This window comes from Pithys albifrons, chromosome 7 (genome assembly GCF_047495875.1).
Source record: "Pithys albifrons albifrons isolate INPA30051 chromosome 7, PitAlb_v1, whole genome shotgun sequence".
Taxonomy (NCBI): domain Eukaryota; kingdom Metazoa; phylum Chordata; class Aves; order Passeriformes; family Thamnophilidae; genus Pithys; species Pithys albifrons.
Window position 1 is genome coordinate 27767984 of NC_092464.1, and position 14717 is coordinate 27782700.

At 35.6% G+C, this 14717-nt stretch overlaps 1 protein-coding gene across 3 annotated transcripts in view; it reads left to right on the forward strand.

Moving 5' to 3' along the window:
• PHF14 (PHD finger protein 14) overlaps positions 1-14717 on the forward strand; it is a 155218-nt gene that overhangs the window by 85846 nt on the left and 54655 nt on the right. Inside the window, exon 17 of one of the 3 annotated variants that reach the window (XM_071560805.1) lies at positions 7087-8377. The exons of the other annotated variants lie outside the window; for them this stretch is intronic. Coding sequence (XP_071416906.1) covers positions 7087-7099 — 13 coding nt within the window. The 3' untranslated portion in view covers positions 7100-8377. Of the gene's footprint in view, positions 1-7086; positions 8378-14717 lie in introns of those variants that run through there. 3 annotated transcript variants of the gene reach the window in all.

Here is a 14717-nt window from a genome sequence, read left to right on the forward strand (position 1 = left end):
AATGGAATTTTATGCTGACATTAAGTGCACAATATTTTGCTATTTGCGCACAACAAGAATGTTTATAAATCAGTCTTGGACACCTCTTAGAAATAGACTACTGGGTTATGTACAGCCAGATACTGTCTCTAAGTGGGCTGGGAAGTAAATTTCTTATTGCTTGTAACTGACAGAAATCCACTATGGACCCAGATGTTAGGCATCACAGGGTTTTATTCAACACTGTGGCTTCCCATCCTGACCACAGGAATCAGTATTATTTTCTAATACCTGAAATAGGAGCTTTTAGAATATTAAGAACGTATTATCGTAACTTCTAACTCGTTTGTTCGCATACAGCTGAGTCCTGAGTACCCCTGAGCTCACTACACAATTCCTTGTAATGAAAAAGCATCTGCTAATGTCCCATCTCAACTTTGTAAGCAGGAGGTTGTGGCTGTGAGCCCATGTGGTGGTCATGAGTAAGAGCTTGGCAGTGCTGTCTGTGTAACTGCCCTTTTGGGTTGCTGGGGGTTGCACCTCTATCCCTCTGGCATCCTCTTTTCCAGACTAAACAAGGCCAGCTCCCTCAGCCTCTCCCTATAGGTTACATGCTGCAACCCCCTGCCACCTTGGTAGCTATCAGGAGGACTCTTTTCTCATCTCTCTTGAACTGGGTGGCCTGATATGTAGAGCATTTTAAGCACGATGTTATTAGCTCTGAGTAGAGGGTAATTATGTTCTTTGATTTGATGGTCCTGCTTTCATTCAATCATATGGAGTTTGACTTCCACTTTAATCCCCGGGTCCTTTTAACAGGGCTTGAGAGCAACTTAGCCAGTTGCTTCTCACTTTGCACTGGTGCATGGAGTTATCCCCCATCCCTGCAAAATTTCATTCTGCTTCTTGATGAACTTTATGAATTTTGACTCATTATAGTGATTCTTTTATGAACTCTGTCAGCCCCAAAATCTCTCCTATGGTACTTGATTTTTTCCTGGACACCATCTAGATCCCACGCTGTTGCCGGGGGCTCATTGAGTCCAGCTGTCTTTCAACCCATTCATCCAGTTTTGTTTTTAAATTCATAAGGAAAGTACTGTACCAGGCTGTTTGAAAACCCTTATGCTGAACTCATTTTGGAATGTTACCACCATTATTCTTCCCTATTTCACAGAGCAAGTAATTTGTCATGGTCATTTCAAACATGACTAATTTGTCTGCCCTTATTAAATCTTTACTGAGTGCTCTGGGTTACTTTGTCCTTCATGTGTTGAAACTTTGACAGTAGAGTGAAATTTAGATATTCCTATCAGAAGTCATCTATCCCCATTGATAAAGAGCCAGCCCACAAAAATTACTTCATCTAATTTTCTGTAAAAAATAAAATAATTGTAATAGTATTATATAATAATAACAAACAGCTTGATACTTTATATATTGAAATGAAAAAAAAATATTTCTCACCATTTTTCTTATTTTAAGACTCCTCTATTCAGGCTTTTCATTTCAAGTGAATCCTATCATGTAATTCATTGTATTATATAACTCTGCTAATTAAAATATTTCTTACAGTATACCCCATAAATAGTAGCAATAATAAGCATTTTCTGTATTTTAAGAGAATTTAAACATTTATTTCCAATAAAATATTTCATCTGAAAGATTAATTGTATGTTAGTATATTTATGTGGTACTTCAGAAGTAGTACACAGTCCTCACAGTAACAGAAAGTTACAGTGAGTGACAGTACTCATAATAAAAAGGTGTGTAACATGTAAAATGTAAATATTTTTATTGAGTTTATGCATTTGACATTTCTGGTAGATTAAGTCTTAATTACACACTTTATGCAAGAGGTAATTGTACTGGGAATATATTCTGTAACAATTACTGTCAACAGAATCCAAAGCCCTTTTAGCCTGCTGGGTCAGGCAGACTAGTGGTTGGTACTGAGGGTCAGTTGTGGCTTCTCTGGAAGTGCTTCTGCAGGCATGTCTGGGGTACATAGTGCCTGAATGCTCCTGCTGCCATAGATACTCAAAACTCTTAAAACTATTAAGTGCATCGACTAGACATAAAAAGTGAAATAAAGCAGAACTTGTATCATCCCCTGGGATACAGAAAGTTGAGAAGGACTGGCAGTTGATTTTTAGCTCCATTTTTGTTGCTAATTAGGTTGTCAGAGGAAAGTGTGCAGTAATGTCTAATCCAGCAAATCATGTTTTGTTGGTCAAGCATGTTTTGTGTGCAATTCTAAGACTAAAGCTGGGTGAGTAAAGGCCAACTTAGTTGACCTGCCACTTAAATATTGCTGGCAGCATCTGTTGCCATATCCTGATTCAGCTATTGTTTCATTAGCATATAATGATGGTTACATTATTCATCAGTACTCCTCTCAAGGCTTTGTAACTCCCCATTTATATTACTTTCCCTCTCCCACTGCCACATATTTTGCTGTTTAAAATTGACTTAAATTGTGAAGTTCCTAGTGGTGCACTATTTTCTTTTAAAACTGTGGTTAATAAATTTGTCTGGGAAGGCTTCATATATATATATATAAATATAAATATATATATATATATATATATACACACACACATATATATATATGTATAAATCATTGTGTATCAAGGTTTTTTTTTTCTTTTGAATGTAAATACTCAACTGAAAAGAAGTACAATCTGTTACATGATATTGTGTAGTTGGGATTGAGAATTAGTTTTGTACTGCTGTAGGACCTTGTGTTACACAAACTTTTAACTCATTATTTTCAGTTAATAATAATAATAATTTAAATAATAATAATGTTCTATGACATGTTCTAGCAGATGCAAGATTCAGTTGAATTCATGGGTTGGCATTCAGTGGAGTGTGTTTTTTTCTTGCAGCGAATATAGGGGATTAAACTTGAAAATATGCTCCTAAGGCTCATTCAGGATAATAGCAGGAGGAAGGAAGAGTTTTGCTTTAAGTGGAAAGGGATAGTCACTCCTTGCATTTACACACTGAATCAGATAGAGACAGCTGCAGAGGGAAGATATGCATTACAAAAACAGATCAATTGGAATCACTCCCATCCAAATGAAATTACATCACTCAATAACCTTCCTTTCAAGTCATTGAAATCTTCTGGCCCAAATTTCTCTTGTCAAGTTACTCAGTTTTGCCAGTGATTAAAGTATCTTGAAATTGCTTCGATAGCATCAGGGACCTTGTTGTGACAAGGTCTGTAAATGCAGTCTTTTAAAAGAGAAAGCTGGGTTTCATGTAGAGAATTGAGCGTATTGACTGAGTATTTTTTCATGGGTTCTCAGAAGCTTGCATTCACAAAGACAGTGCAGAATGAAGGACAATGACATATCCTATACAAAAGATTAAATGAAATACTGTTATCACATATGTGAAATGGTTTCATTTGGTAATAAAAGCGTAATTTTCCTTTGAAGTAGCTTGAAAATGTGTTTTTGCTTCGACATGGGCATAGAAGTACTTGGAGAACAGAATTCTGTAAATCAAGAAAATCAACATATTTATGCAGTGATGTTTTGTCCTGCAGATAACTTTTTTGCAGGCTCATCGGTGTGTATATTAGCAGATATAAAATCTGTAACCATTCAGGACGGATGCATGAATATGTATAACTTGATCAATACTGAGAAGAATTAAGTAATTAACAATATCTAGAAGACTCATTGCTCACCATTGTTTTGTGGGTCTGGTTTGGATTTTTTTTTTCCCTCCAAAGAGCTCTGTAACTTTCATCCACTTAATAGAGCTGTTGGGTACAGATTAATTTCTGAGATCAAGAGGACCTTGAGCAGCCTGAATTTTAAAAATTTATTACTTATCTCACCTTATATCATATCATACTGCTTATCTCACAGATGGTTTGGTTTTTACTGCAGATACAGTTCCTTGCCTTCTAAAATTGGGTCTTTGTCAGCATTTCCCTAATTAAATAGCTCAATTTTCCCCCTCCTTCATTACCATCTTACCTCATTAAAGTTTCTTGCAAATACAGTTTTAGGCTTAACAGAGTGAACCTGGTGGGAGAACCCTAATGTTTCAGAATTTCTAAGATATGCTGAAGCAGCCTTCTGCCTTCAGATCTTTGAAGTTAAACTGATTTTACATTATGGTTGCAAATCTGTTTTAATTATGCCCAGTTAGCAGCCAGAAATATTGTTCTCACAATAGGTATTTAACCTGATGGAGGCAAGTATTAAAATGGCTGAAAAAGAACATCGATCAAAACTACTGCCATAAACACTATGATTGCCTGCAATTTGCAGTTTTCAATACCTGTTAAACAAATGAAGAGGGTCTTTGGCAATTCCAGTAGAAAGTAGTGAAATAATTTGTGGGATTTCTTGTCCTGTAAAGTTATTTGAAAAGGAAATCTGAATATATTCTTAGGCATGCACCCTTTACATAATATTTACTTCACTATGGAAGTGGATGACAGCCATATATTATAAGGAAGGAAAGTGAAAGGGGTTGGTGTGGTTCTCTTTCTTTGTACCAAAACCTGAAGGAAAGTGCTTTCATAATTATTTTTATCCTGTATTGAAGGACAGCTGGGAGAGAACAACTCGTCTAAAGGACTAAATCTGCAACTGAGAACATCCCTGTTGAAAGCATCTATTACACATTATCTGTGATGCTTTTTGCTATCTAATATTTGTTGCATTTACTGATGAGAAAGGAAGGCTATTCAATTCTGCCCACTGTCCTTATTTCAGATTTTTGTATTCATTGAATTTTCTTCCTAAGTGAGGCTGAAAATACAAATTCAGATGTAGCAACTTGGGGTGCTTCAGTCAGTAGAAATTTGAATGGCTGTACAGGAATGGAAACAGTTCTTTGGACAAGGGTTGCCAAATAGTGTGAAGGGATGGGAGAAGAGCAAAAGCAGAGACTAGAATAGGACAAATGTTACCAATGCAGGAGGTCTCGAGACAATAGCAGTTATCAGATGAGTTTGTAGGTTACAAGCTTAAAAAAAGCTTTTGTATTTATTCATTCATATTCCTTTGTCTTTTACCAGTCTTTTACTTATTAAAACTGTGTTTAAACTTAAGTCAGTAGTGATTTCTTAATAATGCTTCAAACATGAGAGGGGTGAAGATACCCTAGATCGTGTAAAATAAATGATGTCAAGTTAAATTTTAAAAAGAGTAGAAATGGAAAAATTCTCCAACCACTTAAAAATAATTTCCCTTTAATATATAAGGAAATAATATAATAGCCTTTAAAATTTCTTGATATGTTACCAATAAAAATGCAATACAGACAAATAGCTATCAATAGTGCACGTATGGATTACTTACACTTTTGCTTGATGCCTGTGTTCTTACAGCCTTACCTAAGTACTGAAAAATATTAGGATCTTTGCTTTGCTCAGTAGTTAACTAGTTTCCTCTGAGAACCTTGTTTATTACTTTGATTTGTGAGATTTTTCTTAAAATTGAACTTATTATTTTATTAGCCCAGCAGTGATATTGGTTTCATATATAAGTACAAAAACATATACATATGTGTGTGTGTGTGTGTGTGTATACACATGCTCATTTATTCATTTTGAGAAACAGAAATATAAACTTGTATTTAAAGTATAGATTGCTGTATTTATTTCCAAAACCTGGTAGCCTTGATGGGACAGGCTGTTGCATTCTGATGACCTGACTCATGGTACTGGTACAGCTACTTGCACTGCTTCTGAGAGGGCAGAGGTGGCATGGAGACCTTGAGCTTAATTTGAATTGCTTCTGATGCTGCTTTTCAGCTTTCTGCACTTAAATGTGCACCCATGTCAACCTCGCCTACTCTAAGGTGATCAGAACAAAGCTAGTTGCACTCACTAAGGGAAGGGAATTGTAGTAAGATGAGTATTAAAAGTGTTTCTGTTTTACAGCTCAGCTTCAGTTTTCTTAAAAAGTTCAAAATTGGACTGTAGTATTGCAGTTCAGGACACCCGATTTAAAATTTCAATCATGTCCTGCAGTGACCCAAGTAAGAAATGAAGGGAGAATTGGGAGTGGATTTACATATAGTACTTCCTTGCTCTCCCTCTAATTCTTAGGCTCAAAATCCTTACACTCAAAATTAAAATTAGTTTGCAAAGAACTGTTGTTGGAACATGTAGTAACACTGTGGCTTTTTTTCATCAGACTGTTATATTTTATGAAAATACGGCAGCAGTTTAGAATTCCTTTTTATTTACAATTCCACCTAAATACATTTCAGAGTAGAAAGAAACTCACCAAATGCTGTGGTGGAGACTTTATATTTGTTTTTCCTTAAAAATGTACATGCACAGCTAAAAGACAGCATGAATTTTCCTGCTTAAAATCTCCCACTGCTCTAAGTCCCATAAATTTGCTGAATGGCAAGTACTTTTAAGGAGTTTAAATGTAGAGAATCAGCACTTTAAAGTTGTATTGATTTAAAAAAAGGATTCTTGAAAAGCATGCATGTCATGAGTGTCAAAAGACAGGAAGAATGAATAAGGAAATAAAACAGCTTAAAGACTTTGGAATTATTGGCTCAAAGACAATTTTTCAGAAGTGACTGGAACTTTCTATGTACTGAATTATTACAGTGCATTATGAAAGAAACCCTCCCTTAGCTTATGCAGCCTAAATCCTTAGACTTGTTTTCTTTCAAATGCTATTCTATAAAACAAGCATTTTTTAGGGTTATAACAAGTACACATGTTGTTTGTGCTTGTAGTCAATCCCATAGCTGCGTTTCTGTGGGTTTCAAATCTGAGGAAATTGCTAGCTTCACAATCAAACCTGCTTGTTTGTATTAAGTTGTTGCTTTTATGATTAAAAAAAAAGAAGCAGAAAGAAAATTATCTTCTCTTTCCTATGATGGACTTTGAGCTGTCTTGAAAAAAGTTAAAAGGATGCTATACTTAACTCAGTTTAATGGTTTGACACTTAAAGACTCTTGAAAGTTTGGTATGGATGTCTTAGCTATTTGGATCTGAGCATACACATTGCTTAAATTTAGCGTGATGTTAAAATGTTTCATAAGACAGAGCAGAGGTGCTATGATCTTTCAATGTTAATATTTTTTTCTTATCACTTTACTGTGTAGATACCCTTCATGAGACACAACTCTGCCACAACTCATCCTCGGAGGCAATCGTGGAAACCTTTTATAATATGATTTTTAAATGTGGATAAAGCTCTCAATAGAGTACCTAAAGTAACGGAGAACAGCTACCTTGTCTCAACTATAAGCTTATTTTGACAAAACATTGAGTTTGCTTGTCAGGCTTGGATAGAATGTAATGGATTGGTTTGTTATTTGGACTGACAAGGTAGTTAATTTGCCTGCGTGTTTTTGCACTAATCAGGAACATTTTGTATGTCCATTGTTGAAAAATCCCGGATAAATGTCTTGTCAGGATTGTCCTATTAAGTAATGTCTTTTTCCCCTGTGCTTCATTGGCAAATGATGTTATACAATGCTTGGATTCACTGAAGAGTGACAGAAGCCTGTGGGACTTAAATATTGCACATTCCTCTATGGTGATACTGAAAGAAATAAGCAACGGTTTGCCATCCGCCTGCCACTCTACTTATATACAGTTTAATAAGAACATTTCTATATAGAACACCATGTTGTACATAGACGTTACTGTAAAAAGGATTGTTTCCTAAAAAAAAAATAAATGTTCAGTGATAATGAGACCTGTAAAACACTTGAGACTTACTATTCTGAAGGAATAGATTTGTCATGGAAAAATTGATTTTATGCTTATTAGAATGAACTAATCGTTTCTGACTCCAGACAATTGACTTAATAGAACTATACCTATATTGCTTTCTGAAAAATTTTTGAGAAAAAGAAAAAAAAATTGAGTATATGCAGACACTTGTTTTATTTGGCTCTCTTCTCTAGCGGTGTTAAGGACAAGCTTAATGTCCTCCCTGTACAAATACGAATCTGTTTTGTAAGTTGGGGAAGGAATGAAGAAGTGATCACACAGCGTGACAGCTGAGATCTTCGTCTCCGTCCGTATATATGCTGGTAGAGGCACACAATAGCATTTTGGTCTACAAAGTGGTACAGATCCCGTAAATCTACAGTATCAGTGTGTTGATATCTTCATTGTTTTCATCTTGAACTTGCTCGAAAAATTTTTGCTCAAATGCAATCACACTTGTAACTTTATGATCTATAACCTTGAATTTCTTGAGATATGGTGGTTTTTGTCATCTAACAAGGCACGTTTCCATTTGAAAATATTTTTTAAACTTAAAAAAGAAATTAAATGCTGTAATAGGTATAGGACAAATATACAAATTTATGTATACTTATCTACAAGTCGTATCTCACCAGGGCATTTCATGTTTGAATATTATATTAAATAAAATTAACCTGATGTCTAACACGTCGTTTTATTTTAAAAAGGGGATGGGAGAATCTCTAAGATTTTCGTCTGAACTATCAGAAATGGTTACCATTCTGTATTGGCAAGGCACACAAAGACACCTTAAAAATAAAGAAATTTGGACTAGGAAGTAGATGTTAATGCAGGAATTTGATCCTTGAGGATCCATGAATCTTTTTTTTGGGGAAAAAAACCCCTCAAATTTATTGACCATTTATTGACCATCTGAAAGTAAAAAGTTATGTCCAAGTGCTGTGTAAGTGAAGTGGGGGGAAAAGGGTGTTGCCCATGCATCATGCTGAGTTTAAGTTAAAAAAGAAAGTATGATGTTTACTGTGACTTATGATCATTTATTAAACAGTCTAGGTATTATGAGCAGAAGATACTAATAAATGTAGCATATCTTGGCTCTAGTAAGACTTTTAAAATACTATTCTGTGTGACATTCTTTTAATTTATTAATTTGCAGGATAATATGTAGCTGATAAGAAAAGTAAACTAGCTACCCTGGACTCATTGTCAAATGATATTCAACTCACTGGGCACTATTCAAGCTCTCCTGTATTTCTTAATACTATATTTTTGTTAATTTTTGCTTTATTGCATTAGGTACTGTACTAAAGTGTGTGATTACATTTGGAAGTGATGACAGTATGATGTGAGGGACCACAGTGTTAGAATTAAAAGGAAAATTTTAAGAAAGCATTCAGAAAAAGCATGCAGTACAGTCAAGGAAAAGGCAAATCACTACTGAGTTCATGATTATGATATGAAGAGTAACTAGTGAAAAGAGATGTCTTCAAAAAAAAGAAAGTATGGGAGACTGAATCACAAAGTGATCATACCTGAGATGTACAAAAAGGTGTTATATTTAACGCATTAAAGTATCCCTCTTGAATATTCAGAAGACCAGTATCTCACTCTTGGAAGAGCCTCAATCTGTCCACTTTGGCTAACAGAAAAGATCTCAAGCAAACTGAATTGGATGTTAAGACATAAATTAATAAAAAAGCTTAAAATAGTCAGTTTAATTCAGAGAAGGCTGGGGGATCTGTCTTCAAAAGGCCTAAATTAATACAAAGATGATGAAGACAGAAGTGGTTGCAAAGAAGGGAAAAATGTTCTTCAAATCTGGTCAGACCAAAAATAAGTTAAATTGTAGCAAGATGATTTAGACAATAGGGTTTTTTCTAGTAGTAAGAATAATTACGCTTTTTTGTTAGAAAAGTTGAGTAAATCTCTGCTATTGGAGGATTTTAAGGGCAGACTAATGTGTGTTAAATGCTGTTTTGAGTGTTGTTGATACTGACCTGGGCTTGCTTAATATCCTAAGGTGAATTCCTGATTTATTTTTTATGTTTATTCCCCAGTACAGCTTCCTTGTAGGATTTTGTTCCTTTCTTGGCACTTTCTTTTGACATTGGTTTAGTTCTCCCCTGCCCTGTCTCCCTCTCTCTCTTATGAATCATTATGTTACTTGTCTCTCTCTCTCTCTCTTGTTCTAGAATGCCAGCTGTTAACACTTGATGTTTCACTTCTTGAAAGACATTTGATGGCAATATTCAAAACTATAATGGACTTCTGTAGTAGTTCATAAACAATACACCATCAGTAGAGTTAATATCCTGAACACCTGAGAGTGGCACTATAGATGCAATCATGTATTACGACTAGAATGTACTTCAGAAAAATGAATGCAACATTTGCTTATGGCTTTCTTAAATTTTACACTTTTCAGTTTGTCGAAGGACATTTTCCTCATCTGTAATTGGTGTAGCATTATCTTAATGCATGTCTTGAAGGCACTGTCTTCACAGAAATGCTTAGTTTAAACATTAAAATACTGTAAATAGAAGTTCTGTACAGTGGCTGTATGTTAACAAAGGCAAACACATCTCAAATAGTGTTTATATCATTATATTCCCCTTGTATATACATGGGCCATTAATGAATTTTGCAAACTAGTTTAACAAAGCCGTTTATTCTATAGTTTGAAGTACTATGAAAGAGAGACGTGAACACTTCTTGCTGAAAGGAAGCTGTTCACATACAGGTATAGTAAATAAAGTTTCTTTGTATTGTTCTTAGAATTAATTGAGTACGTGTAAACTTAAGTTTCACAAAGCAAATGCCTTGTGGGCCATTCAGAAAATATCTGGATTACATAGGAATGTCACATGATGGTAGTCCTTTCAGATTCTTCTTTGTGTTAAGTTTTTGGATATGAGGGGGTATTTGGTTTAGTATTAAAACCATGAGATAAATCAATTAGAAGTGTCGGTTTGGGGTTTAGTAGCATGCAAAATTTAGCTACAAAAATTTCTGCCAGATTAATGCTTATTTTCTTTTACTGCTTTATTGTATAATTGATTGACACTATTTGTTTTTATTAATGGCCTTGAGATTGGACAGAAATCTAAGTAAATTAGAGATAATACAGTTTTCCATAACCAAAATCATATAGGTTCCTTATCATGAAACGGTTGTTACTGAATTTCATCATGGTCTGTCAGGCTATATGTTTATCCTGCCCCTACACTGTCTTCATCAGTCATAGGTAGGTATAAAAACCAGAAAGTAATAATCATCCCTCAGCTGGTATATTCACTCAGCTTTTGGCAATAGCCACAGCCCTGCCTTTCTCTTCCAGGCATAACAGAAGGGAGTAGTCATCTACTCACTTCTTAAACATAAACTGTGGAAGTCAGAGTCTTCCTTTTGTGCTTGCATTGTACCTGGCATAACAGAAATTAGAATGTGACATTTAATTACTTTGTGTAATACCGTAAGCATTATTCCTCCCAGAAAGGGTATTTCATTTACCTCAATCAAAATTATGAAGATACTAGAATCCAGAAAGATGCAGGTTGGGAAGAGCCTCTTGAGGACATCTGTTCCAGCCACTCACTCAATGCAGGACTCACTGCAAAGAATCCAAATGAAGTTCCTTAAGAATTTTATGTAGTTGAATTTTTAGCATCTTTGAAGTCAGGGAGCTTTTCAGGATAACCAGTACTTGTGTATGAAGAGGCTGCGTAGTTGGGCTGTATACTGGTTTATCATCAACATTTTATGCATGTACAGCCACGTAAGAATTTTAGTGCTGAAATGTGTCACACTCCTAGTGGTAGTCACCTAAAGTTTGTCTGGCCTATATGAGAAGACTTCTAAGTATCCTGGTGCTAATAGCTTCTTAAAACTTCTGTAGAACAGAAACTACAAGATGATTATCCATTTTAAGCTGTTATGTCATATGTTGATAAGAATGTAGGTCTTATATTTTAGAGTCTACATACATTACTGCATCACTTCTATTTTGGGCTTGGCCTACAACATACCACAGCAAAATGAAAGCAATTTGTGTTGGAATTCACAGGGCCGAATTGAAGAATTTTGGTGTAGAATGGTAGGGTAAGATACAAAGTTGTATCTTCACTTATTTTCACTTAGCTTCAATAGATGTTGGAAGCGAGAGCTAAGAGGAAAATTATCAACATTCCATAATGAAAAAGTACTGTAGTTTTAGGCTACTCCCTCAATAAGTAGAATAAATTAACTTTTTGGGCAGCACTGAAAAGGTACTAAATAGATGTTTATATGGTTATTTCACCATTGGACTTTTAATTTCACTGTTTAAATAAGGGCACAGGAAAGTGCCTCCTCTAATGTGATGTGTAAGTGTTGCTACTGTAACCCACCCTATAGTGTTTATTCCTATCACCCAAAATTTATTCCTCCTGTGGTCAGGTTGCAGTTAAGGTATCTCAGGAGCACTACACACCTGCTCCAGTCCAAAGTCAGTCATTTTGATTCTACAGTTTGAATTCACTTGAGCTACATCAGTTTACTCTGTGGTTTTGGGAATTCTTACATGCCCATTTCCATTGGTTATATCATACAGCTAGTAATAAGAAACAAAGTGTTGACAGTGATTTAAACTGTCATAGCTGGTTTTAAGTTGTTCATCTGAGCCCAAGAATGTGCTCCAATTTAAAATGAACCTCTAATCATGTTTCCGGCTGTTTACGATTTCAGAGTAGCCCAGCACTTGGACTCCTAGGGATTAAAGGGGAGGGAGATCCGTGCCTGAGGAGAAATGTCTGTTCCTCAGTTTCTATTAGCCTTTAATCAGAAATGGGGTCCAAAACAATCCAACAAGGAAAGTTAAATCTACACAGGAGCTGGAATAGCCATAATGTTGCACCCCTCCAGCAAAGGGGGGCGGGGGGGGGAGATGCAAACACCCATCCCACTGCAGTTCCCTTAGAGTTTAAAAATTCTGGACTAGTTTACTTCTAATTTAGTTCTAATTAATTGAAAGTTTGACAGAGTAAGGTTTATGTGACAAGTTCTCTAATTTTAATGATGATGGTTTGTCAATATGTGTCAAAGTTTTATATCTTCTTTTTTTTCCCATTAAAGTAAATCTTTCTAAGCTCTTTTGATGAATAGGTCATAGTGTATATATTTTGCAATTTTGTATTTTGTTCACCATGGTACCTTTTGGAATGATACTGCAGGCAGTGTGCAATGATGTGTACATAAGTGAGAGATTTTCTGTAGTCTCTGAAGCATATTTGAAAAGTTGTATTTAAAGATTAGGTTATTAATGTTGTGTTTCAGGGATATGTAGGTAATTACTTTTACAGCTATAGATGGGTGATGTTGTCTCATGAATGCAAAAGAGTTTTCTTCACTCTGGCTGAATCAGCTCTTTGTGGTTTTTGATTATATTAACCAGCGACTTACAAATGTGCCAGTGACAGGGAGGTTTTGCATTCACTGCTCCTCTGGAAAAGCACAGGTCTTTTTCCCCAGAGCTCGCAGGAAGACTTCTGCAGGCCAACTGATAAGACTCCCTCCTGTGCAGGTAGATGCAATGTAATGAAATTGGATGTGTGTGCTGGGCTTTGTAAATAAAATGAGATTGACCCCAGCCATTATCTCATTTATCTCGTTTACATTGTAAAATCAGTATCTGCACTATCGATTAGAGCATAATTAGTTAATTATGAACGGGAAAATGCAAAGTTATGTAGGGCTTGAGCACAGCCAGCTGTACTGCTAAAAAAACTAATAAAAACAATCCAAGGGCAAGAGCAGATGGAGATCACTTTATTAAAGAACAGACATATTTCAGGTATGGAAATCACTGATCAAGCTGCCTTGCTGTGAAGATGTACCTGACCTGCATTCTATACTTCTATAAGTGAAATATGTTTTATTATTTACTAACTTATTAACCTAACTACTTCAGAATTCACCTTTCCTATTCACAGGCCGTTTTCTCAGTATATAATGGGCATATATCTATCTTCATTAATTTTGATCCATAAAATACTTTCAGGCTTCTTATAACATTGATAGTAAGCAATTACTCGTCAGTTAGAGGTAATTTAGGAGGTTAGGTTAGCTTGTCTTTGTGTGGAGCTGTGCTTCTATTTGCACTAAGTTTTCAGTAAAGCAGCCAGCCAGGCCACTGAAGATGACTGTGCACTTAACTGCATTTGTAAACCATGGGCTTAACCACCAGAACAATTACCCACAAATAGTAACAAGATAAAATATTTGCTAGCTTAAGGACTGTTTTGAAGGGGTGACCTTGAAGGCATAAGGGTAAAAATTTCAACCTTTAATATGGAGGAGGTGGCTTCTTTCCCTTTCCCCCCCCCCCATCCCTTGCACAACAGTTTTAGTTGTCCTGTTAAGCCATCTTCAGGATGAAAGCGGAGGATACTTGTAAATATGACAGTGTTCAGTGACTCCTTTGCTTTGTAAATGTCTGGACTGTGATTGATCTGTGAGTGTGTTTACTGAAAGGCTTTGAGACTGTCAGCGTAACACTTTTTGTGACCCAACGTTTGCATTCTCTATAATTAAGTAGAAAGTACTCCATATTTTGTGTTGCTTTCTTACTTTCTGAATCTGACATTCGATTTTTTATCTTTTTTGTGTAGCTAAACAGAAGAACACAACTGGTTGTATACACTTGAGGGATTCATCTTGTTTTACTGGTGGCATTTTAACCTAGGTGTAAGATTTTCTTTTGGAATTAGGAATTAAGAATGCCAGTTTTGTTTTCTGCACTGTGATGTGTGTAAGCTTCACATTTTGTCCCCAGTCAGTCTCAGCAGACAAGAGAATTGCCAGACAGCTAGGGCATCATCTTTAATACAGGTACAGTGGCTATTCATCTATTTTCTCAGCATCATGCTTTTAGGAAATTTCAAAATCAGTGAATTTGTGTTCCACAGTACAGAATTCATATTCCAATAAAAAGCAGTAGGAAGGAAGCATTTAAAAATATTTGGCTTAGTTTCATTTTTAT